The sequence below is a fragment of the Saccharomycopsis crataegensis genome (assembly GCF_037102585.1).
Source record: "Saccharomycopsis crataegensis DNA, jcf7180000000073, whole genome shotgun sequence".
Lineage (NCBI taxonomy): Eukaryota > Fungi > Ascomycota > Saccharomycetes > Ascoideales > Saccharomycopsidaceae > Saccharomycopsis > Saccharomycopsis crataegensis.
This window is the reverse complement of record NW_027043820.1, coordinates 182,154-206,586: the sequence shown is the minus strand read 5'-3', so window position 1 is coordinate 206,586 and position 24,433 is coordinate 182,154. Positions and strand designations below refer to the sequence as shown.

The 24,433-nt window shown below is 39.3% G+C and overlaps 10 protein-coding genes across 10 annotated transcripts; 3 read left to right on the top strand and 7 right to left on the bottom strand. All coding sequences in view use genetic code 12, as the record gives it.

The window, feature by feature from the left end:
- Positions 1-1,076: 1,076 nt before the first annotated feature.
- Positions 1,077-4,502, bottom strand: TTI1 (Tti1p; the record flags this gene model as incomplete). Its single annotated transcript, XM_064994557.1, has 1 exon — positions 1,077-4,502. The coding sequence occupies one exon, from the start codon at positions 4,500-4,502 to the stop codon at positions 1,077-1,079; it is 3,426 nt and encodes a 1,141-aa protein (XP_064850629.1).
- A 192-nt stretch (positions 4,503-4,694) lies between these two features.
- Positions 4,695-7,022, bottom strand: SEC18 (AAA family ATPase SEC18; the record flags this gene model as incomplete). The annotated part of the gene is made up of 1 exon (XM_064994556.1): positions 4,695-7,022. The coding sequence occupies one exon, from the start codon at positions 7,020-7,022 to the stop codon at positions 4,695-4,697; it is 2,328 nt and encodes a 775-aa protein (XP_064850628.1).
- Positions 7,023-7,406: 384 nt separating this feature from the next.
- Positions 7,407-8,699, top strand: ATP3 (F1F0 ATP synthase subunit gamma; the record flags this gene model as incomplete). Its single annotated transcript, XM_064994555.1, has 2 exons — positions 7,407-7,459; positions 7,868-8,699. The coding sequence occupies 2 exons, from the start codon at positions 7,407-7,409 to the stop codon at positions 8,697-8,699; spliced, it is 885 nt and encodes a 294-aa protein (XP_064850627.1).
- Positions 8,700-9,672: 973 nt separating this feature from the next.
- DASC09_009510 (uncharacterized protein) lies at positions 9,673-10,437 on the top strand (the record flags this gene model as incomplete). The annotated part of the gene is made up of 1 exon (XM_064994554.1): positions 9,673-10,437. The coding sequence occupies one exon, from the start codon at positions 9,673-9,675 to the stop codon at positions 10,435-10,437; it is 765 nt and encodes a 254-aa protein (XP_064850626.1).
- Positions 10,438-11,035: 598 nt separating this feature from the next.
- Positions 11,036-12,073, bottom strand: GAG1 (Gag1p; the record flags this gene model as incomplete). Its single annotated transcript, XM_064994553.1, has 1 exon — positions 11,036-12,073. One exon carries the CDS (start codon positions 12,071-12,073, stop codon positions 11,036-11,038), a length of 1,038 nt encoding a protein of 345 aa, XP_064850625.1.
- Positions 12,074-13,168: 1,095 nt separating this feature from the next.
- On the top strand, positions 13,169-13,637 carry ECM15 (Ecm15p; the record flags this gene model as incomplete). Its single annotated transcript, XM_064994552.1, has 2 exons — positions 13,169-13,210; positions 13,356-13,637. 2 exons carry the CDS (start codon positions 13,169-13,171, stop codon positions 13,635-13,637), a joined length of 324 nt encoding a protein of 107 aa, XP_064850624.1.
- A 185-nt stretch (positions 13,638-13,822) lies between these two features.
- On the bottom strand, positions 13,823-14,494 carry DASC09_009480 (uncharacterized protein; the record flags this gene model as incomplete). Its single annotated transcript, XM_064994551.1, has 1 exon — positions 13,823-14,494. One exon carries the CDS (start codon positions 14,492-14,494, stop codon positions 13,823-13,825), a length of 672 nt encoding a protein of 223 aa, XP_064850623.1.
- Positions 14,495-17,011: 2,517 nt separating this feature from the next.
- On the bottom strand, positions 17,012-18,448 carry DASC09_009470 (leucine-rich repeat domain-containing protein; the record flags this gene model as incomplete). The annotated part of the gene is made up of 1 exon (XM_064994550.1): positions 17,012-18,448. The coding sequence occupies one exon, from the start codon at positions 18,446-18,448 to the stop codon at positions 17,012-17,014; it is 1,437 nt and encodes a 478-aa protein (XP_064850622.1).
- A 386-nt stretch (positions 18,449-18,834) lies between these two features.
- On the bottom strand, positions 18,835-22,662 carry MTC5 (Mtc5p; the record flags this gene model as incomplete). Its single annotated transcript, XM_064994549.1, has 1 exon — positions 18,835-22,662. One exon carries the CDS (start codon positions 22,660-22,662, stop codon positions 18,835-18,837), a length of 3,828 nt encoding a protein of 1,275 aa, XP_064850621.1.
- A 711-nt stretch (positions 22,663-23,373) lies between these two features.
- On the bottom strand, positions 23,374-24,279 carry DASC09_009450 (uncharacterized protein; the record flags this gene model as incomplete). Its single annotated transcript, XM_064994548.1, has 1 exon — positions 23,374-24,279. One exon carries the CDS (start codon positions 24,277-24,279, stop codon positions 23,374-23,376), a length of 906 nt encoding a protein of 301 aa, XP_064850620.1.
- Between the last annotated feature and the right edge of the window lie 154 nt (positions 24,280-24,433).

The window sequence follows — 24,433 nt, the reverse complement described above, 5'->3', positions numbered from 1 at the left end:
TATAAATTAAGGATATAAATTAAGAAAATATATTAAGGGAGTAAAATAAGAAGTTAGAATAATAAGACATAGGATATTAATTATGGTAGAATACTACGACGTAGGATCGAAAAAGGAAAAATTGAATATTTGTAGAAAAACAAAGTAAAAATTAGAAAGAAGTGTACCTTATGGATTAATAGAAAAAGAAAAAAAGAAGTTGAGCATATGCTTCAAAATATTGGAAGACCCGGAGAAGTGGCGAGCTCATAAGAAAATTAGGTAGAATCCGTAATGGAAACAGGTTTTGAAGCTAACCCACTTGTTGATTTAGCACCGTTTCAAGAGTTGTGGTGCTCTAGAAGTCATATTCTAAGACAGTATAAGACAGCGTGTCTTTTAAACGAATAACAAAGATGAGTATTGAGGCTCGTCCTCATAGTTATTGATGGAGGGGCATCTTGTTTTTTTCAGAGGCTACCTTTGTGAGGTTATACACAATAGGGAATTTGTATACATATATTTGTAGGCATATATACGTAGCACGGCCAAGAAAATCATTTTTCCTGGCCATTTTTTTTTATTTATTTATTCAAAATTACAACTTACTTCATGACACGTCTGTTGTTGAAGGACATGTTGGGAAATTTCATGTCAAAATAGGAATTGGAAGAACTTTTTTGTGTAACTCTAGGAGAAAAAAAATGTGAACACAATTCGGGTTTCCAAGTTTTTCTCGAAACCTCACATCCTTGAGCTTTATCTAAACAACTACTATTTGTTATTGTGTTACATCAATAGAACATTTGGTATCGTCACTCTTCTAAGAATTTCTCTGCAAGTAAAGTAACTGTTGTCTTCTTGGTCATCAATGCACCATCGATGGTCGTCTCTCTTGTTTTTTTACACAGAATTTATGATTTATTGCATAATTTTTGGCTTACCATTGGGAGCAATTCAATAATTCCATCTTTACACGTAGGCATTTATAAAACATGTCAATATCATTAATCATCACCAACGTCTTTCAAAATACTATATCACTAATATCTAAAAAAATATTATAGCTAAGTACTGACGTTTCAAAATTTACCAAATTAATCATAATCATTTCCCCGGTGGTTTAAATACCACGCAACATCACCATTGATCCCAAACTCGGCGTCCACATTATCATCTGCCGTCCCACAACCATTCCAAATGATGTGGATCACGTCGACTATCGATATCGTATCCCCACAGTTTCGCAATCCTGACTTCAACACCTCGTTGATAATACAATAATACTCGAATTGTAAAAGTTCAGGAAACATTCTTTTATCATTCCATTTCTCCAATGCTTGTTCTCCTCGGTACTGTTTATACAACTTCAACCGCCGGGAACAGTTCTGGAAATTATCGTTGGTTTGCAATTTTTCCCAAAAGGGTTTGAAATGTTTATTCAAAAACGTTCCCCCGAACTTGAACATTACCTTGATAGTTCTCAACGCGGCAATGTTGATTTTCATATCCTGAGTACCCGTGGTGGCAGAATCGCTCACCACTTGCCAAAACTCAAATAACACCGGGTTCAATTCCACCGGTTGAGTAGCAAGCAATTCAAGGATCTTATTCAACATTTCAAAAATTTGTAGTCTGACATTCATCGATGGGTATTGTAAGAACCGTAAACAATATGATCCGATCTTTTGGATGAGCAAATACACGGGTTTGGCAATTGGCGACTTATATTTGAAAATCTCTTTAGAATAATCGTCATCATTATCGTCCACCTGGGTACTCCCTCCAAACTCTTCTTCTTCTTCATCATCACTATCTTGTTCTTCTTCATTGGCAAGGTCGAGTTGTTCTAAATTTGGCAAATCACGTTTAGATTTATCCAACATCGTAAACATCCCTTCAATCAGATCGATTCCCCAAGGTTTGGACCGCTCTTTCAATTCATTGTTAATTTCTGATAAAACTTCAAATTCATACTTCCCATCAATGATATATTGTTGATAAATCGTGTTCAAAATCTCGTTGAACACCATGAAAAACCCGTTGGTCAAGGCGGAGTACCCGTGGTACAGATCCAACAAAATGAAGCTGGAGTTTATAATATCTTCCAATTTTTCAACCAATTCCCCACCGGCAATCTTCATGAGCACAATGAGTACTTTGATAGTATCTGGGCCAAAGGAAATGTTCATCAATTTCAAATTTAACGAATCCAACAAATAATCAGAATTATCAATGATCAATTGTTCTACCGAGCCATGGTACACGGTGTGCGCGAGTTGTAGCACGGTGTTTTGAGAATGTTTCACCACCATCCATGAAGACGACGCTAGGTGTTCAATGGCAGGATACAAGTAATCGATCAATTCGGTTTGGAAATCCGTGCCGAGGAACTTCGCGGCAGTGGCGATGGTATCTAGGGAAATCGCACTAATGATGTCGCCATTACTGGATTTATTAGAAGAAGAAGAAGAATTGTCAAGATCATCGGAGATGGAGAGTAAGTTTTGGGAGAGTTCGAGCATCCCGAGCAAATTCTCTGCCATTTCGATACGATCATCATCTTTTGAAACCATCAATTGATGACCGTCATCATCATCATCATCATCGTCATCATCATCGAAATTGAGAAATTCATCTATCATATCAGTGGGTGGTGATGTTACAGTTGCCCCATTCACAATATTATTACAAACCCACAAGGTCAATCCTTTATGTAGTGATGAATTTCCTTGGTTTAATAGTAATGTTTCAACCACGTTATTGGCAATCCCACGGAAGGTGCCGATCATTTGGAAAAAATCCCCGATCGCGGTTTCGACAGTGGTATCCCATATCTCATTGAAAACGCACAATTCTTTAACGTCCATTATCTCATCCTCATCGATCAAATTTTTTTTCCTCATGAGCATCGTCATGGCAGTTTCATGGGATTGGAAATTTCGATGATTATTATTCGCCAAGGTTGGGAAAGATTTATTGGTTTCAAGATCAATGGTCAAATCACCGATCCTTGATTTCTTGACGATTTTCGATTTTTGCGAATTGCGCAAAACGATGGTTTCTCGGATCATCGTATCGATTAAATTTGTAATTGATGATTCCAACTGTTTCGATTTATTGTGCTGGCGTTGGTCACGTAATAAAATCTCGACATTATACGTAATGGTTTTAATCTTGCCCACTAATTCTTGTTGATCCGATGCGTACAATGCCGAGCCAATGCTATCGGCAGAATTTTCAAGCGTTTGGAATAATTTGTTTTCGATAAATGCTTCTGTGGTGGCCTGCGATAGGTCACTGACAAACCCAGAATTGTTGCCCAAAAGAAATAATTCACAATCCACTAGAATATCGATGGATTTTGCCAGGAAGGTCTTGTAACATTTGGTGATTATCAGATCACAGAATTTCAATAATGATTGTTTCACCTTATCATTAGTTGATGCCCGATATTTATTCGTCAATCTTTCAAAGAATTGGTGTAAATTATCAGTGGTGAATTTCACCCATTGTGAATCTCTAATGGGTGTGGTTTCATCATCGACAATTTCAAACTCTGTTGATTTCTTGTTACCCAACTGATCGGATGAGTCACTTCTCGGATTCTCCAAGTCACCATCAATGGTTAATTCAATTAGTTGTTTCTCGATATCTTTACCCTTCACAAATCGTCCTGTTATGGTAAAATCTTCATTGGCCAAAATATACACCACCACCTCCCCAACAAACTCTAATACTTCACATATCACTGCCCCATTAATATTTCGTGAACTTTTATTTTCCAATAAAAACTTTAATAGTTTAGATACCACTCCGGGAGAAATCACCGCCACCAGCGGTTTGTCCTGCACCACTTGCAACGTCACGATCTTCAAGCACTTAATTCCCGCCACCAGGAGCTCAGTGGTTTTATTCTGGGTGACGATATCAATTACTAAAGTTATGAAATGAGCAATGGCGTTCTGATGTTTCGTGAACATTGCTCGAGACTGGCTATGATGTACCAGACACCTGAAGATTGCCGTGGCACATTCTACGAGTGAGAGCTGGTACTCTGATGATGAGGTTTCCAAGAGTTGGGGTGGATCCGATGGTTTATCATTTTGATGATTTGTCAAAAGGAAAGGAATCAATGGGAATAGCGTGATGATATCGTGATTGAAGTTGTTGTTGTTGTTGGTCCAGCAGTGATCAATGAAGATTGTAATGATGGTGAAAATATGCTCAATTATGGAATTTTGGAGCCCCGAATGGTTTAGAAGGTTACTGATTAAAAAAAAAACTTGCTCGGCCACATCAGACGGTATTACTGATCCATCATCATCAACTATATGAGCGGTAAGGATCGATCTAATGGAAGATAATGCTTCTGAGAGTTGTCGCTGGGTCGAAGGCAGAGTGAATTTGGGGTCTTTCTCTTGCAATAGTCTGACGATTCTCAAACATGACGGCTTAACAAGGGTCAATAGACTTGTGCTGTGCTGTGGTTGCTCCCCATCCATGACATGCTGTATTATCATGTTCTAAGTGAAATTATTCTCTCAGGGCGATCATCACCCAATTTTTAATATATTTTTATTTTGCATTTTCCATCGTGCACCGATGCAACGGGTGGTATTTTTCTACACTTACTGAATCCCAAAGATGTATATATATATGTATATTCAATTAAAAACAAACAATAGTGTGAAACAAAATGGCTCTTTTATCATCTAATATCTGTTATTATTACTGACAATTAATTCCGCCAACTCATTCAATGGGTCATCGGTATACTTGGAGGTCTCGATATCACTCAACACCTTCTTGATCCCGATGTTCAAAGGAGTGTCTGCAAGGTACTTGCCAATCTTATTGACAACATACTCACGTTCTCTATCATCCTTACCGTAATTAAGGTATCTCAACACATTGGAGACATCATTGATGTTGGTCAAGTTAGGCACCGCAAGGTCATTGTCAAAACTACCCAAGAGATCCAAGTTCTTGACAAGAGAATGCGAAGAAGTGGTGACAAAGATCAATAATTTACGATTCTTTGGTGGGGTCTTCGTGATCAATGTCTTAAGGACTTGTAAAATGTTGTTGGAGAAACGTGGACCGATCGGCACATACTCGATCAAACTTTCAATTTGATCAATCACCAAAATGTTGAGCGGCGATTTGTAAGCGTCACGGAATGCATTATCAATATAAGTGATCTTGGCAGATTCAGACATCCCGACAATTTGTGCCGAAGAAATCATTCTGATGAATGGGAATTGGGAATTAAGGGCAATGGAAGACGCCAAAGCGGTCTTACCGGAACCACTAGGACCATGGATCAAAATGCTAAGCAAGTTGGTGTTACCATTGGGATCTTGGATTCTGTTGATAAAAGTTTGACCAGTTTTAATAATTGAGTTGATCTGGTTCGAATATGGAATGATCCCTCCGTTGAAAGTGTCCTTCAAATCATCTTCACTCACCCCGAATGCCGGCTTGACTTCTTCGAGGGCCATAAGGAAATCATTCATTGACACCTTCATTGCCGAAACTTTCTTTATATCAACGTTAGCCACGGTCCCCACTTTGATGGATTTATTAATGGCAAACGACGCTGCGGATTTCACCAACCCCTCGATTTCTGCCCCTGAAAAATTCTTGGTCAACGCTGCTAACTTATCAAAATCAATATCATTGCCCAACAACTCATTATCTTTCATTTTTTTAGCATGGATATCGAAAATTTGTCTACGACCTTTTTCATCTGGCAATTTAATTTCCACTTGCACTTCAAATCTACCTGGTCTCAACAACGCATTATCGATCAAATCGATTCTGTTGGTCATACCAATGATCAAGATATTGTTCAATTGTTCAACCCCATCCATCTTGGCCAACAATTGGTTGACCACGTTATCACCGACCCCAGTACCGTCACCACGAGACCCTCTTTGTTTGAATACCGAATCCAATTCATCAAAGATAATGATGTGTAACGACGAGTTCTCTTGCTTTTGTTTGTATTCGGCCTCAGCATCTTTAAACAAGTTTCTAATGTTTTCTTCGGAACTCCCAACGTATTTCGACAAGATTTCTGGACCATTGACGATCTTTGGTTCGGCTGACCCGTTCAATAATTTCCCGATTTTTCTGGCAATAAGGGTTTTACCGGTACCTGGGGGACCATATAATAATAAACCTTTGACGTGATTGATCCCTAATTTATCAATTAATCCTGGAGGGAAAATTCTTGAAGCAAACGCTCTTCTGAAAATTTGGGAAAATTCATTATCCAAACCCCCGACTCCCATATCTTCGAACTTGAAATCTGGTCTAATGATAGCGTCGGGTCTCATTCTGGTGGCCGAGGCCTTGAATGGCACTTGCGGTTGCTGGTTCGAAAAGAAATTGATCGAGGTTTTCTGGTTAAGGATCCCTTTGGCACTGATTGAGCTCATGAAATTGTTGACTTGCTGTCCGGATTCCATATCGGTCATGTTCATCACTTGGATGGATTTGATGTAACATTCAAAGATCAACGACTTGTAATCGAACAAGAGTTGTTGAGTTGGCTGCAACACTTGATCGTTGAACACCGAAATAAAGTGTTTCTGGACGTCGTCTTGGTCAAATGGGTCCTTGATGAGAGTTCCTTTATTTTTATTTCTGAAGTTGATTTCCATATTGACGGACGATAAGATATTGCCGGCATTAACTCTGTAAGGTTGGACCTGGATCGATTGATTAAGTGAGAATTGCATCCACGATCTTTGCGACCCATTGAGCCCTAGTTGGCCAGGACTCAACTCTCGGGATTGCACAGTAGTCACCACGAAAGTGTCATCGATGATCACCAACGAGCCGCTAGGGAAGTTGTTGGTGGCAACACAGCCGCTGAGGGCGATCTGGTTGTTAGGAGAGTTGGCGACAAACAATGTTTGGGCCTGGCCAGATGAAGGAGGAGCAATGCGGCCACTTGTAGGGGACGAGAACCCTTTGGGAGCCGCCCCGTTGTTTGCGGGAGTGTTATTAGTACCAAAGCCGAACCTGTTCATGATGATGGAGGGACTTGTAGTGATATCTTATAATGTTGCATCATCTAGACCGCCACCTCATCATCACCGTATGTGTGTGTGTGTGGATGTAAAATGGGGGAAAAAAGGTCGGGCCATTCCGAGGGGGCTGCTGTCACGATATCCGTACCCTCGTAATTCAGCAGCCGTTGCGGATGTCACGCTTCCGTATCCAGGGGGTGGGGCGCCCGGGCCGTTTTCTTTGGGTTTTCATTGGTGGGCGCTGCGAGTGGTGGTGGTTTCCCGGCCGTTTTGCGAAAATTCACCCTAAAATTGATGATATTCGACCTTGACTACACTATTGTAAGACCGCCAGCCAAAAGGTTTCTTGGAAAAGACTTAGTCTAGCATCAACACAAATCAATCATGTTTGCCAGAGCCGGTGTCAATGCTGCCCGTACCGTGGGTATGCAATCAAGGTATGTTCGCGATACACGTTCTGGAAATTTGTTGTCATCAAGGGTGGTGTGAAATGAAGAAGAAGAAGACATCATCACAAAATGATGAAAAGATTTTTGATATATCGACTGGGTATTGTGATTTTGGATTATTGTTTATTGTGTAATGTTATCTCATATTTTATTTTATTTTTTTTGTTTCTATTTTTCGATGTTTGGGGGATATTTTTGAAAATTTATTTGAAGGGGGAACAAGTGTTTATTTTGGGGAAAACTATGAAGGCAGTTTCAATTATATGATGAAAATGACTAAGAAGGCCAACGTTTACTCTATTGCTATTCATCTATTTACATATACGTCTTTGAACCACACCTTGAAAAGAAGATCGACCATCCTCCCCTTGCGAAACACGTACTAACCATTAATAGAAACTATGCTACCTTGCGTGAAATTGAAATGCGTTTGAAGTCTATTAAGAACATTGAAAAGATCACCAAGACCATGAAGATTGTTGCTTCTACTCGTTTAGGTAGAGCTCAAAAGGCCATGGCCCTTTCCAGAGTTTACGACGAAGCCGACAGCGAAGTTTACACCCACGCTGAATCTGCCAAGGTCGAACAACCAGCCGAACCAAAGTCTTTGATCATTGCCGTTTCTTCTGACAAAGGTTTGTGTGGTTCTATCCACTCACAAATCGGTAAGGCCACCAAGAAGATCTTGGCTGAAAAGCCAACTGCCGACGTTGTGGTTGTCGGTGACAAGATCAAGGCCCAAGTCCAAAGATCCAACTCTGAATCCATTGTCTTGGCCTTCAACGGTACCGGTAAGGCTGCCCCAACTTTCGTCGAAGCCTCTTTGATTGCCGATGAAATCTTGAAATTGCAAGCCCAAAAGAAGTACGACAGCGTTGAAATCTTGTACAACAAGTTCGTCTCCTCCGTTTCTTTTGCCCCAACCGCTAAGAACTTGTACAACGAAGAAACCATCAAGCAATCCAAGGGTTTGAGTGCTTACGAATTGGACGAAGACTCCAACGTCCCAGTTGCCATGTCTGAATTCTCTTTGGCCAACTCTCTTTTGGTTGCCATGGCCGAAGGTCACGCTGCTGAAATTTCTGCCAGAAGAAACGCTATGGATAACGCTTCCAAGAACGCTGGTGAAATGATCAACAAATACTCCATTCTTTATAACAGAACCAGACAAGCTGTCATTACCAACGAATTGGTTGATATTATTACTGGTGCTTCTTCTTTGGATTAAACGGCGAGTCCATAAGGTGATGATTATTTTTACTATTCATAACTAATATATAACACAAAGAAAAATTACTGTTTATTGTTGGCATAAGTCATATTATATAATGAGAAAAGAATATATATTTCAAATTCATATTATTGGTGGGTGTAGACGATATCCAAAACAGAAGTGGCAGACTTTATTTACATAAAATAAAGAGCCAGAAAGACAACGATAATAAAGAGAGACAGAAAATTACACGGGTCACCCGGTCATCCACCGCGATATAAATACCGGCGGAAAAAAAAAATTCCTGTTTGTCTTCAGTTCCCTTCTTCTTTTCTTTTCCTTTCTTCACCAGCCAGAAGATCAGTCTCTTAATCGTACATGACCCTTGCCTTTTACCAGGGTCATCCGGGGTCTGTCTTTTCTTGCAATGGCTGTTGTCTATTTTTTGGAACTCTTCGTTTGCAATTTTTTGTATTGCACAACAGCATTCTATATTATATTATTTTTTTTCAAGTGATTTTACCATTGAGGTCAATGGTAATTGCCTGAGAAGGACTATTATTAGAATACTTGATCGTTAGTGTCTGGAGAAGGACTTTGAATTTGATTGATAGTATCTAGTGAGTTGTAGGTTTTATCTTGTTGAATATCGATCGTAATGATGGCTCGTCAAGCGAGATCCATTGAGGTTCAATATTATTGTAGATCGGTGTACCACATGCCATCAAATATATATATATATATATATATGGCGACAAAAAGTAATCGATAGCTAGATAATAATCATCAATAGATATTTTTTGCTAACAATTGTTGATGAAAAGTAGAAAAATGGGGCAGCGAAAATAATAAACAGAATAAGAAGAACGAAAAAAAAAAAAAAAAAAGAAAAAAAAAAAAAAAATAAAAAAGGTAAATAATCACAATAATTTCCATCACCATCAACCATTATTATTAATATCTATCAAGTTTTCATACTTCTCTTACAATGCCCAACCAGCCCACTTATTTCGACTTCATTAATACTAATAACCCTCCAAACCAACTGACCCCACAACATCAATCCCCGTCTAGACCCCCACAGAATGCCGATATCATCAACAATTACAGAGCCATCAAACATCAATCGGATCAACTGCTACGAACCATCGGTGCCAATTTGAAGCTGGTGGTATTTCTCAATGATAACCATGGAGAATCTCGTCAAAAGATTGGCAATGGAGGTGCGAACAATAATAAAAATAAAAATAAAAATAAAAATAATAAAAATAATAAAAATAACAATAATAATACTTATAATGGCGATGGAACCACCGCTGACAACAATAATGACGCCGACGATTATTCGCTGATGGAAAACGAATCATTGGTGAAGATCAAACAAGTCCATCGAAACGAACGGATTTTGAAACTTCAATATTCCAGGCTTGTGGATAAAGAATTCGCCAAATTTCATAGCAAGTTATTGGGGTTTAGGAATTTCATCAATGCCAATTTCGCAATTAATAGCAATGATCTTGCAGGGAATAAAAATAGAGAGGTGATGCTGCTGCTGGCGGCTGGGTTGAAGGAAACTGGGAAGTATCGAATGAATGAGGATAATTCAAAGTTGGTGGTACGATCAATCAAGAACAAGAATGATAAGATCAGTCAAAAGATTGCCAATATCCAATTTTTTGCGGAAAAGATTGATCAGAGGATTCGAATCCTTGAAATGACAAAACGAAGTTTGATTGAAAATAGGCTGAAGTGAGGATTACTTCATTGATGAATATTTTGTTGTTGTTGTTGTTTGTTTTTAGTTTTTGTTTTTGTTTTTGTTTTTGTTTTACGGGGGTAACATTAACATTGGGTATTATAGTAAAGTTGAATAGACGTTGGATCATATGAATATAATCACAATATTATTGAAAACCTAAGAGATAATGTGAATAATAGATGGAACTGAATAAATAAAGGATTTAGTAGCCACAGTGCTAACTATTAAGCTGAAATTAACAATTAAAATAGCGGAAAAGATAAAGACAATTTAAAAAGATAACTGAAAGAGATAACTGAACAAGATAACTGAAAAAGCTGAATAAACAAATGATAATAATAAGAATGATAAAAATAAAAGTAGAAATAATAATAATAAAAATAATGATAGAAATAATAAAAATATAATGAACACTCCCCCCCCCCTCCATTATATACAAAAATGTATATACAACACAGAAAGCCTTTAGATCATACCAGGCATACCTTCTAAACTATCATAATCAACTCATTGATACAAATCACCAAAGAAATTCCCACCACCTGTACCAAAAAAAAAAAAAAAAAAAAAGAAAAAGAAAGAAAGAAATAACTCAAAATCTCCCATAAACTGCTTTGGAAAACCTAGTAGAGCCATAATCAGCTCTATAACCTGAAGCCTCGGTTTCTTGCCAGTCATCATATAACACCTCCAATAAATCTCCCAAATTCATGGCCTTATTTTTTCGGAGCTTTCTCTTTTGTAGTACCAAGTTTGTATATACCACGGGATAATTGTCATTGGTCACCCCATTGTTGGCCAAGCTGGTGAGTTTACACCGTTGTTTGATAATTCTTTTGATTTCTCTTTTGGAAAGGAGTCGCTCGATTTTTTTTGGTTTAGGGACGGTGGTGGTGGCAGTTTCTGTCGATAATGTTCTCCCGTTAGTTTTCCCTTCAAAACTTGGAGGGATCACTTTGGCAGTCAAACTGGAGTTCACAGGGGTGGTGGGGAGCAGGTTATTACTTGATGATGAGATCGATAAATCGGTGACCAGAAGTTTGGGAGGATTGTTGGTGATATCGATTGGATTGGTGATGGATCGGTGATGATTCTGGGTAGATTTAGGATTAACATGAACGGCTCCTTGTAACCATAGCCGTCTTCTTTGTTCCCATAACTTCTCGCCATCGGCAAACGGGGTGTTGTTGTCAGGTTTTTTTGCCATTTCGTGGGCCATCGCGGTGGTGGCGTTCCACTGTTTGAATTGCAACGATGAGTGTCGAGGAAGTTGGCATGCTGATTTGTCATAACTGCTTTCGGCGTCACTGTTGTCACTGTCTATTGATGAGATTGTCAGGCTAGAAGAGTTGTTATTGTTGTTATCAATGTCGTCATGTTGGAACTGTTGATCGAAATCATCGTACAAATCGCTATCTTCAATACTGCCAAACAACCCTTCGATCACTTCATCCGATGAAAGAGCATGGTCCACCACTGCTTGCATTTTGTTGTTCCAAGAAAACAATGATTTAGCCATCGTTTTCATCAAACGATACGGGTTCATCGAAAGAGTGGATGACAGGTTGTTGTTGTTGTTATTATTATTTGGGTCGCTGTTGACCAGGGAAGATCTTCTAGAACGTTTCATACTGTGGTTGTCAATAACAAATGGTATTACCAGTACTATTGGAAAGAGTGGTGCTGGATGGAAGGATGGGAAGATAAACGTTGGATGAAGCGGTGGGAGACGACGATGATAAGTGATTCGATTGTGGTGTCACAACTCTTGGAACAAAAAAAAAAAAAAAAAAAAAAACTTCGGCTAATTTTTTTTTTTTGTTGATACCAAAGAATATATCGACAAGGATTGTTGTTGTTTTGCAGTTGGTGTTCTTGGAATATCGGTTAATCTTCTGTGGAACTGTCGATAGCAGTCTTCTGGGAATACCATGATGGGGAATAAATGGTGGTAGTATCTACTCTCATTGATGGTGTTCGTTCGCTTATCGCATATTATTATCTTACATTGACCCTCTATAATGGAATTCTTCGTATAACAAAATATCAACACACACATATAACAACAGTATAATAATACTAGCAAAAGTCTGATAATGATGAGAACTAAAATAAGTACAATTGGGATCTGTTGTCACCCCAATTGGCGTATCCCAGCGATCGTAAACAACCCCCCACATAAATGGCTACTGACTTCTCAAAATGGGGTTGGGAAAACCAGCACTACCACCACCACCAGTAGCAGTGACCCTAGCAGGCTACTCACCAACAGTAGAAAACGCAAGTGGATGATAATCATAATAAACAGTGTGCGTTGTGTGGTTTCCGATGATATATATTGGCACCCTTTTGCACCGTTGGATGCCAAAACACACAGGACCGACCGACCCACTGGCCAGGAGATACGCTAGAAAGCGTGTGCTCTTTCGTAATGGTTGATGAGACATCTGCTAATACTAGCAGTGCTCCCCCCTGAACAAACCCCCCATTCTAACGAGGATAATGATAATGATCATAACGACCACAAGAAGAAACTGACCACCGGTGGTCACCACAGGGTGTTACACGTGATGACACGGTCAAATAGTGGGGGTTAATGGGGTGAATGCACCCGGTATGTTTTTTCCCAACGAAAAACCGTCAGCCAATTTCTCTTTCTCTTTCTCTCTCTCTCTCTCTCTCTCTTTATTGTAGAACATTTCTCTAGAATAAATCACTATCGCCAATGGTTGCCATCAAGTGTATTGCCGACGTTTGCTTGATCCCAGTGAGTATCAATCTATCCACACATTGTTCCTCTCGCCTTTTTTTTTCTTTCTTTCTCTTTCTTTGTTTTTATTTTTGTTTTTGTTTTTGTTTTTGATCAAGCCAAGTCAATGGCCAACCAACTAACCCCGATTATCTTATTATAGATTGGGACCGCTTCTCCTTCAGTGTCCAAGTACGTCACCAAAGTTGAGCTGGTGATTCGTAAATCCCCATTGAAGTCCACCCTTCATTCTGCCGGAACCACCATCGAGGGTCCATGGACCGAAGTCATGGACCTCATTGGATCACTTCACGAAGTGTTACACAAAGAAGATGGGGTGTTGAGAATCCAAAGCGATATTAGAGTCGGCACCAGAACCGATAAACCCCAAACTGCCGAAGATAAGGTCAGAGTTGTGGAAGAAGGCTTGAAGAAATTATCCTAATAATTAATAAATAAAAAAAAAAAAAAAAGGAAAAACGTATATAGCCACAAATATACGCAGCAATTACACTATTAATGATTAGGCAGTAGAGGATAATTGTGCATCTGTCTATATTAATAGATCTATTTAAAATAAGGAAAAGGAAAAGGAAAAGTAAAAAAGGAAGTGAAACAAGAATAATTAATCTAGGAACTAATGTCGACGGTTGCGGTACCAGTAGCCGCACTGGTGGAGTTTGAAGCAGATTCTTTTAACTCAGACATCGTAGCGTTGGAAGAAGAAGAATCAGAACCATCTACCAATTCAGACCCGAGAACCGCTGACCCAGCGATAATCCCGCCACCAATGGCAACCCCAGCAGCCAATTTGGTTTTCCCAGACTTCAAAATCGATTGGGCTTTGGTGATCACCCCACTGGAGGCAGCGGCTGACTCTTTGCTGGCACCGGAAGACGAAGTACCAGAAGTGGTGGTGGTGGTTTCTTCATCATCGTCAAGATGCTCAGTGAACTTCGATTTATAGTTGGCTTTGATAGCACCACTCAGGGAATCATCATCTGAGCTGTTCTCCACCACAGCACTCGCTGGTTTAATACCACTAGCAGGATTATCTTCAGCAGAAACTACCGATACACTAACTTGGGCGGTGTTACTCTGGAGGGTCGCAGATTCTTTTTCTTCTTCACTCTTTGTTTTTGTACCGGAGATTTTATTTAGGCCTTCTTTTTCAAGGTCACTTTCAGAAAGTGTTGGGTCTCTTTTAGATAGTTCTTTCAGGGCAATAGGCAAAGAGTTAGACTCGAGGAAAAAAGAGGTGACAAGAAGGGTGATGGTGGTGGTCTGGGCAAAGAATTTCATCGTTTTGTTGGTAGTGAAGTGAACTTGGTAGGAAAGTAATAATGATATGATAGACCACCAAATGCATATCCCATGCCCCCCGAAGAACGCTAACCATTGGTCCCCTTATATATTGGATTCCCCAACCACCCATCGTATTATTAGTGATCAACAGTTTGACCCACCGCCAGGTAGCGCCACAAGGCTGGATGAGATCAGACAGAGGGGGGGGTTGGTTATATCACGTGCAATGAAGTTTCTGTTGCGGTTTGTCAGGGTGTGGCCCGTAGAGGAAGGATTATAGTGTTACGTGATCTCTGAAATATTCCCACTTGGAAGAGGTATTTTTTTTTTTTTTTTTGTTGACGCTAACTTTGGTTGTTCCTGTGTGGTATTGGTGACTGTTACCATCTGGCTAAGTTATTCCCTTTTTTTGGAGGGAGTCGAATACCAAGGCCAATTGCGTTGTCAACGGCTTTTTTTTGGATCTGATAAAACAATGAGATTTGGTTACAAGTCTAATGCTCCACTTTCCCTTTGTTTTTTCGTTCTTTCTTTCTTTCTTTCTTAGGAAGTACCGTATCGTATCTTGCAAGGTTTCCCTGGAATTTGGCTTTCCAATAGATGGTACTGGCGACTTTTCCTAGTCTTTCCTCTTATTTTACAAAACTATTGGTCTGGCTGGTGTTGGGGATTATTTGAGAACAAAAAAGTGAGTTTGTCTTGGAATCCAAGTATCATTAACAAATGTAGTCTACAAGTTACCTTCAGCCTATGCATTATTGAAGAGTTTTACCAGATCAAGCATGAATTGGAAAACAGCTCCATCTATAGAAAGCAAGAATTTTCTAATGTTGATCTTGACTGCTTTGATCCAAGCTTGCCCAAATCGGTGACGTGGTTGGATTTGCAAATGAAATTTTTGGTGATCGGTTTACAAGGACGCGACCTTTGAGTATCTGGTATTTGGTGTTGTATGCTGCTGCTCTTTGTCTGATCAAGTTATTCCTTTGCCTTCTTCACTACCCTTTATTATACATAGTATACATATATGTAATGATCTACGTACTGATCTACTTTTTTCTCTTCTTATTAACTCCATTCTATTATTCCACCATTCTTTTTCTCTCTATTATTTCTTATCTCCGATATCTTTATTTACCTTTTCACTCTTTTCATCTTGTTGTCCCATTTCCTTTTCCCGCCTATAAATAGGGTTTATTTCACCTACTCTTTTATTTCATTCTACTTTAATATACATTAACTATCACGTTCCGTTCTAAAAGACCTAAGCGAAACCAATACAATATACAGGCTGTGAACTATCGAAAAAAATGGAAATTCGCAGAGGAATTTCTTGAGACTCCACCAAAGTGTAGTTTTTACATGAGAAATACCACAATGTGATCATCAGATGCACCCAAAACTACCAATGGTTTACCTTTACGGGTCTTTGGCACCTGGTACTTTGTCTATCTTCTCGCACCATTTCCATGAGAAGCAAAATCCGTTCTCCACATATGGAAACCGTTTGAGGGTTACTTGATGACTGGCTGAGCAGAGAGCAACACGTAAAATGTATGTCGACAGTACACCCTGACTACTACCACTATTACTACTACTACAGATATACTCAAACACACCCTAAAAACCACGATCGCGCGACTCTAGACCTACAGAGAATCCAATTTATCACTACTTCAATAAGACTGAAACAGGGTGGGTTGGCAGTGTCTCAGCAAGCTCCGCTGTCGTCCACCAAAACAGTATAAATCAAGTTGGGTGGTTGTTAGATAGTCAGTCAGTTTCTCATCATTCACCGCTGTACACCTGTAGGACACGCTGGGAGGGAGGGGGAGACACCACGCATTTTCTTTGCCAACTCCCTAACAAAACTGGTGTAATTGCTGACTTATGAAGTATTCTGGTAACTTATTCTCCCGCTTGTACCTTTTAGTTCGCAGTCCTGAGGAACATCCATTCTTGTGTCTTATTTTTTTCTTTTTTGCCTGATGATTCTAAATTCATCGTTGCAGCATTTTTCCATTTCATTTTTGAGCTCTGTATGTTCATGTATGTATATCTAATATAATCGGCAAAACATCAGGGAGAAATCTTTGGTGGTGATTAACCAATGCAAAATAAGAAAAGATTGGTCAATTCTTTGTGTTCCATCGAAGTACTTCACTATATCAGATGGAAAGAAGTCTGTCCAGGGGTTGGATAATTTTGTTTCTCCTTTTTTTTTTTTTTTTGGACATATAAATAAAATTCGGTGGGATCTTTTCTTAACAATTAAGGTTTATATATATATATATATATACATTGGCGTTGGCATGATTTCGGTTAAGAGCTTTTCTAATTCTCAAAGAATAAATAACCTGTGTCAGAGGTTGTTGGAATGTGCTTTAAATATTTTATCCAAGCTTACAGAAGGTCAATAATTTTTACTTCTCAAGGGCCTTATTTTTTTTACCCTTTATTGATTGATGGTTGATTTAAATAATATATTGTATCCTCATAACAGTGTGAACTCATTTATGGTGTCTGTTTTATTATTTGAAGAACCACACACAACAAAACAATACAAAAACTGATGATTATCCATAATTTATCATGATTGGACATCCTTAGATCACGGATCTCCAGCTTGGTTTTGGTGGTGTTGAATATTCTAAGGACCTCCAACTTTGATAATCGGCCAATATTCTCTATTTTCTTTATCTGGTTACGATTGAGATCCAACTCCACGAGACTCCTCAACTGGTCCAAGTTTTCCATCTTGGTGATCATGTTACCTCGCAAATTCAACACCCGTAAGTTTTTAAGCGATGAAAGATTCTCGATCTTCTTGATACAATTATTGGACAAATTCAAAACCTTCAAGTTCACCAAATCTTCTAACCCTTGAATTTTCCCAATCTTGTTGGTGTTTAAAATAAGCTGTTGTAACGTTGTAAGTCCGTGCAAGTTTTCCATCACCGTGATATTCGAGAACGAGAACTCCGCCTTGTTTAAACTTTTCCGGGCTTTTTCAAGATCCCAAATGCCCCCTCCTTCTCCTTGTTGGGTGACTTTCAATTCTTCAAGCTTGGTGAATTTCCCCAAGACGTTGTCGAATTCCTGATAAGTTTCCAATTCCAACCGTTTCAAACTCCCAAGCTCATGGCCGTTCAAGTTGCGAAGCGTGGAGGATTGTCCAAGATTTACCTTGACCTCCAGCAAATTCGGGGCGATGGGGCCCCAAAACCTACCATCGAATTCCTCTAGGCCTCGAAGGATTGTAAGACTTTGTAATTTCGGGAATGATATTTGGCCCTTCAGAGTGGTTGCTCGAAGGATCTCCACCATATCATACCGTAAATCCACCGATAAATGCTGGAGCTCCCCGAGCCTGGGGAAATTCTCAACGATGTTTCCTTTATATCGGTATAAACTCAAACTGTGTAACGAACTACTATCGCACGATAAGCTCTCTATATCGGTGATCAACGTTGTCATCGACGATAAACAATTCACAAACTTTACAAACCTCGTCCAATTCAGTTGGCACTCCTCAAGATTGAAAATATATTCACGGCTCATATCATTGTAGAACCACGAGCTTCGAATTGTTACAGTGTGAAAGAATTTCGAGATTTCCTGGAACTTATCGATCTCGGAGTACTGTAAATTCACCGACGGTTGGTCCTTCTCCACCACCACGTTGATGCCGTCGTCGAAATTATAAAGTTGGTGATCATTGTCGATGGATGAGTTTGGAGTTATTGGTAAACAGTAGTAGAAATTGACATTCTCGAAGAGATAATGGTCGATGCATTGGATGGTGATACGGTCTATTGTGGCGATCCGACAATGTGCGAGGGATTGGAGATTGGAAACATGGCGAAAAATCTTGAGAAGGATTTCTGTGGGGAGATCATCAAGAACCAATGGCATTTTTTCCTTTGTTTTTTTGATTGATTGATTGATCATGAATTAGTGGGTAGTTACAATAATAAGAACGTCATATAAGAACATGAAATTTAAATCATTGACATTTGATTAGTGATCGCCTTCAACATCTTTTTTTTTCCCATCTCAATCCAATCAATCACTAATCCATGGGTCATTAGTATTACTACAATTGGACCATTAATTTCACTATTATCATTCCTACAATTGGAAAATTAATATATAATATATAATACACGATATCTTATCCACACAAATACTGGATAATGCAAGATAAAAAATAAACTAGCGGTAAATAAAACATAGAAGGAAACCCCCCCCTCTATTTACAAACTCTATCCCATTAAAAAAAGAAAAAAAGAAAAGAAGATGGAAAGAAAAAACAAACAAACAACAACAACAACCAATCAAAGATGTCTCAAACATTTACAACCACAACCAGTAGGACATACTTCTTCTTGTCCTTCATACCCATCCTTGGTGCCTTGAATATCTGTAAACCATATTTTGGAACACGCAGTGTGCAATACATGATGACAATTATGACAGATTTGGATTGCCCGGTGTTTGATTGGAACGTCACAGAAATCACAAACCAACGGCTTAGAAGTTTCTTCCACGAATCCCACCTCCAATAATCTATAAGTGGCTGGTCCTTTGAATAATTCCCTGGCAATCTCCGATACTGGCTGATCAGGGACATTTTTATAATTATATTTCAACATCTCCACCCGCTTCAACGGTAACCCCCATGCCAATAACATATCGCTGTAAATATCCCGGTATTTTCTAAGACGATTCAATAATGCTTGATCGAACAACCCACCAGGACCATAAGTGTCTTCGTTATTTGAGAAAGGATCACCAACAAAGTCAATTTGCATGTCGGGACCATTGAATAATACATAATCACTTTCAAAGATCGCGCCATCAACAATGGTGGTGGTCTCGTGGGATTTTTGGTACGAATTTTCGTAAGGGCTACTCACATTCTTCTTAGAAGTGGCGGTGGCGGCTTCGGCGGCGGTGGTAAATTTCCCGTTTTCAAATAATAAACACGACAACATCGCTAGCATTTGAATATCGTGCCTGGTTTCAAAATATTCAATTATTTCCTTCACAAAACCATGGGTTTCAAATGATCGGGGGCCTAACCCCGAATCAGCATCATAAACATAAGGTTGCTTGAAATTGTTCCCTAGCACTTGGTTTAATCTCACATCCACCACGTCTTCTGCAAGCTCGCTATTCAATACGATAACTTTAACAAGATTCCATACATTGGTGATCTCCAAGAGCTCTTCTGTCAATAGCAAGCTTTGAAGTAACAAATCACTGGATACTTCCGCGTTATGAGCAGCAATGTCATAAGCCTTGGCGTGTCGACCGCCACTGATTTGGTAATTCTGAGCCAAGTCAAATTTGGAAGGTAAAATTAATGAAAAGTCAAGGCACGCAACAACATTGAAAATCCGTTGAGATTGTGAACCATTGTCTTCCCTTGAACGGGTCATTTTTGAACTCCCGTACCCACCATAATGGTCTGTGAAACGTTCTTGAGATCCCTCAGATATCGAGTCATAATCGTTATAGAATTCCCGTTTTTCATAATCGTCATCCATTTCCCCATTTTCATCAAAATCGTCGTGCTCTTCTTCTTCTTCTTCATTCTCTTCTTCTTCTGGTTGATTGGCACTGAAGAAATTAGGGGTGAATGCGTTCACTCCTGATTTCTTGGAATAAATAAGTCTATAATTTTGAGTTTGCTTGCTTAGAAGCGGATCCGAACCGTAGTGAACTTTGTTGGCACGCTTTTTGGTTTTTGGCGATGCAAACACAATGAGTTGCCCATTTGGTGCCCAACTTGCCCCACAACTGATATCGCAAGGAATATTATAAGCTTTTCTGGTTTTGAATTCCCCTTGTGAACCGCCAAAATAAATCACCGCTTCTTCCTCGTAGATCGATCCTGTTTGGGGGAAATCATAGATATTTGAACCTTCATCATTGTAATCAGGCTCCTCTTCCCTTTTCCCAAAAAGATTTTCCATGTCATCATCGTCATCATCATCGTCATCATCGTCATCATCATCGTCATCATCGTCATCATCATCGTCGTCGTCACCATCATCATCATCGTCGTCACCACCATTATAGCCATTATCGTCAATAACATCTTTTTCTTCTTCTTCTTCGACTTCGGCAGCAATAGATTTTCCTGACCCGGTTACTCCATAATGATCACCATCAGAAGTTGGATATTCGTCTCCTTGACGCTGCTTTATTTCGTCTTCTTCATATTCTACTTCAGAATTTTCAGATACATCACCAGTGCTTGTTCCACTAGTGATTTTTAATAACTGGTCCAAGTGGACGGTTCTGCCCAGCAATATTTCGCAAAGAATATCAAGACAAAATCGATCAACTTCACAACATTTTCGGGCCACGTATTCTAACAAAATTTTGATCTTGTCACGATCTCTCCTACTGGTATCATGATTCGATTCAATGAAAAAATGGGGATGCGATTTGAAAGGATAATTCCTTGGAAAATTGATCTTTATCCGAAGGAAAATCAGCAGCGGATGAATTTCCGGCTCGACACTTTGAGTTTCCGATTTCTTTGAGCTATCTGATTGTCCTTCCATTTTGGCTCGATTATTATCTTTATCACCTTCAGCATTATTATTCTTTGATTTATCATCGTGAGTTGATGGCCTACTACTTATTTCACCATTATTGTCGTTGGCGTTAGTAGATCCTCCCGCGCCATTATTATCATTTGACCCTGATTCTTTCATTTTCGGCTTGTCCTTATCTGAACAAATAATCGCATCTTCTAAAGAGGTCAATATCGAAGAATATAATGATAATGTTAATTTACCTTCCCCGATATTGATATTTTCAAATCTAATATTCTGGAATTCTTCAAGGGCTTTAATATTAGTCAACCCTAATTCCTTACCCAAATTATAAGGATCTTGAGGATTACTCTCTCCTTCGGTCTTGACGTTGGTAATCCATTTCAAGTGCCCATAATTTTCAATCTCACTGGTTAGCCAATTGACATCGGAAGTCAAAATGTTAGAGATTTTCCCGTAATTTGAAGTGTAAGTTGATTGCGGCTCATCACGATACGTGACATAGTTGAAACGATTTAACAGTTTTCTCAAACTTATATCATTAGGGGACATTGGTCCTTTATAATTATAATGTAGTCGTTGATAACAACTTTCCTCGGTTTTCCACACCTTCAATTCTTTATCGGAGCCCCAAGTGATCAATTGGAATTCATTATTCATATTCTCATTTTTTGACGCTCTTTTACACCACAAGAATTCTGTTATTGGTTTCTGATGGGCTTTGAATTCTTGAATAGGGTTCAAATCCACTATCGAGTTGTTTTTGGGAGTCTCGACAATTTTTAACGCATTATCTCCGCCTCGTAATGGCATGATCGCCAAAGAATCGCTAAACTGCAAATACCGGGCCTTCATTACTGGGAAATTGGCATTGATCACGAAATTCTTCTGCAACTCGCCACTACCATAATCCCAACTTTTCACCGTGGTGTCATTCGAGCAACTTAAAAGCTCTGTTTCTTTAGTCCGGCTGAAATTCAATCCGTTGATCTTCCCATCGTGGGCGGTTATTCGACACAATGGAGTGTTGCCATTTCTGGTATCCCAAATATTTATTCGTTCTCCATGGGCACTGGCAAATACATAATCGTTTTTGAAATTCCACTTTATTTGCGATGCCCCACTATCCCAATCACATACCACATGTACCGGGCGTTTTGGATTAGCTCGAACGTCCCATACCAAGCAATGGGAGTCCACCGAGGTGGTGGCAATGATTTCTGGATGGACATTATGGAAATTGATATCGGTAATGGCACGTTCATGGCCGTGTAAAATATGTTCATGCGCCGAAGCTGACGACCGCGACAAGTTCCAAATGATCCCCTTTTGATTCGAAGTAGAAACCACCCAATAAGGTCGCTGAGGATGGGGCGACCATTGAACATCGGGGACTTCCCAAGAAGTTAAGTGTCTGACCCATCGAGGCGGGGAGAATGGGTTATCGAGATCGATAATGTATAATCCACGACGCCCAGCAAGCGCGACATCTCGACCCCAGGGCGACAACGCCATGGCGGTGGCCAGGCTGTCCAACGACAATGTCACGGAGTTGGAGAATGACCGAGAATTTCTCTTGTCGTTACTGAACATTTTGGGTGGCCGTAAACAGATAACAAGGGCGTGCCATCACAGCGATATTGGGGTAAACACTGGGTTGGATAAAATGTGGTGAAACCATTTGGCCGGGTAATCTTGTTGTTTTTAGAGGGAGGCATCCCGATAGATTTCCACCAGTGAATGAATGACATCTGATGATATGTAGACGAGATGCACTATAATTATTATTAATATTATGACAGAAGAAGGGCGAGGAAAAGAAGAAGAAGAAGATCTTCAAATTGCTCGGTCCTTGTTTTTTCTGTTGATTAGAGGATGGGATAAAATTAGTGTAGCAAGATGTTAGAGACGATGTGCTAGTTGCTTCCAAATGTGTTGAAATTGTCCGGTGAAATGGTGCTACACAGTATCAAATGAAACGATTATTATTACTAACTAACAATATACATAAGATGTAACATTAAAAGCTCATGTAACATTAAAAGCTCTCTGAGTATCCCATAATTATATAGAATATACCGGTATAATACAGTGTATACCGCTCCAACGGTTGTTTATCCCAGTCTAAAAATCCGCAGTTTTGGTATATCAAATACGTACCATCACTGCGGAACATTCATATACAATAGCCAGTAGCCTACACAATTTATAGAATATTTTATCCATTTTTATCTGTATCTATCGATTTGTGTGGATGAATAACCAGTAATAACAGTATATATAACCCCTTGTTCAAGTAGCGATTCATGGATACTTGGTCCATGTGAAAATAGATTCTCCCGGATTAACATACTCTCTATGATTATTGTCAATAAATGCCAACCCTTTACCTTCTCCAGCCGCACTCAACACTTGTAAATATTTCATGAATGGCTTCATGGAAAACCCATTGGCAAGGGCTTTTTTCACTTGGACAATTGCCTCGTCCAATGGGATATTTGGCAATTGTTTAACTGGCTGAATATCAGGATGGGTTCCCACGTAATGATCAACGATTTCCCTTTGGGATGTGATATCGGAATAAATATTGACGTTATTTGGAATATCCTGATAATTACTTTTAGAAACAAGAATGGCAATGACTTTGGCGATATCGATTAACGAACTGGTACCGAATTTGGTATTCTCATCCCCAATGTAAGTGATTTGATTAGTGTCCCGATCATACCCAGCACAACCCACAAGTTCATACAAGAACAGTCCAGGAACGCAAAATAACGAAGTGCTGATATCCACGGTTTTCACCCCTGCTTCGTCCCTTACCCTTTGACTGTGTTTGTCTTTATAACCAACCACTCCAGAAATCACTTTCTCTCCATCAGCAATCAACGTCCCGAATTGCGATGGGATATATAATTTCGGTTTGGCAATTTTCAATGCCTCAGCAAGAGTATCTAAGATTTGTCGAGGACCCACCAAACTAATGACAACGTCGACCCCGGTCAACGCTTGGACGTATTTTTCAACGTTCAACTCGTTGATTTCAATGTACTCAATTAGTTCATCGGTAAGTTTTTTGGAAGCGTCTCTGGTGATAGCTTTAATTGGCAAGCTGAAATTATCTTTGAATTGTGGCGAGGTCAATTGTTTAATGACTGGGGAGCCGAGATTACCATTGATTCCAATGATTGCGATGACAGGTTTAGACATGGCTTTTTTTTTTTTCTTTCCAAAATATGAGGGATAAACACACGAGTCAGTAATATAATTTATTTTTTGTAGTGGTTTGGCGATCGATCCAAAACTTGTTAAGAAATACCCTAATTGATAGAGGGAGCAACAATATACTGAAAGAATGGGTGAC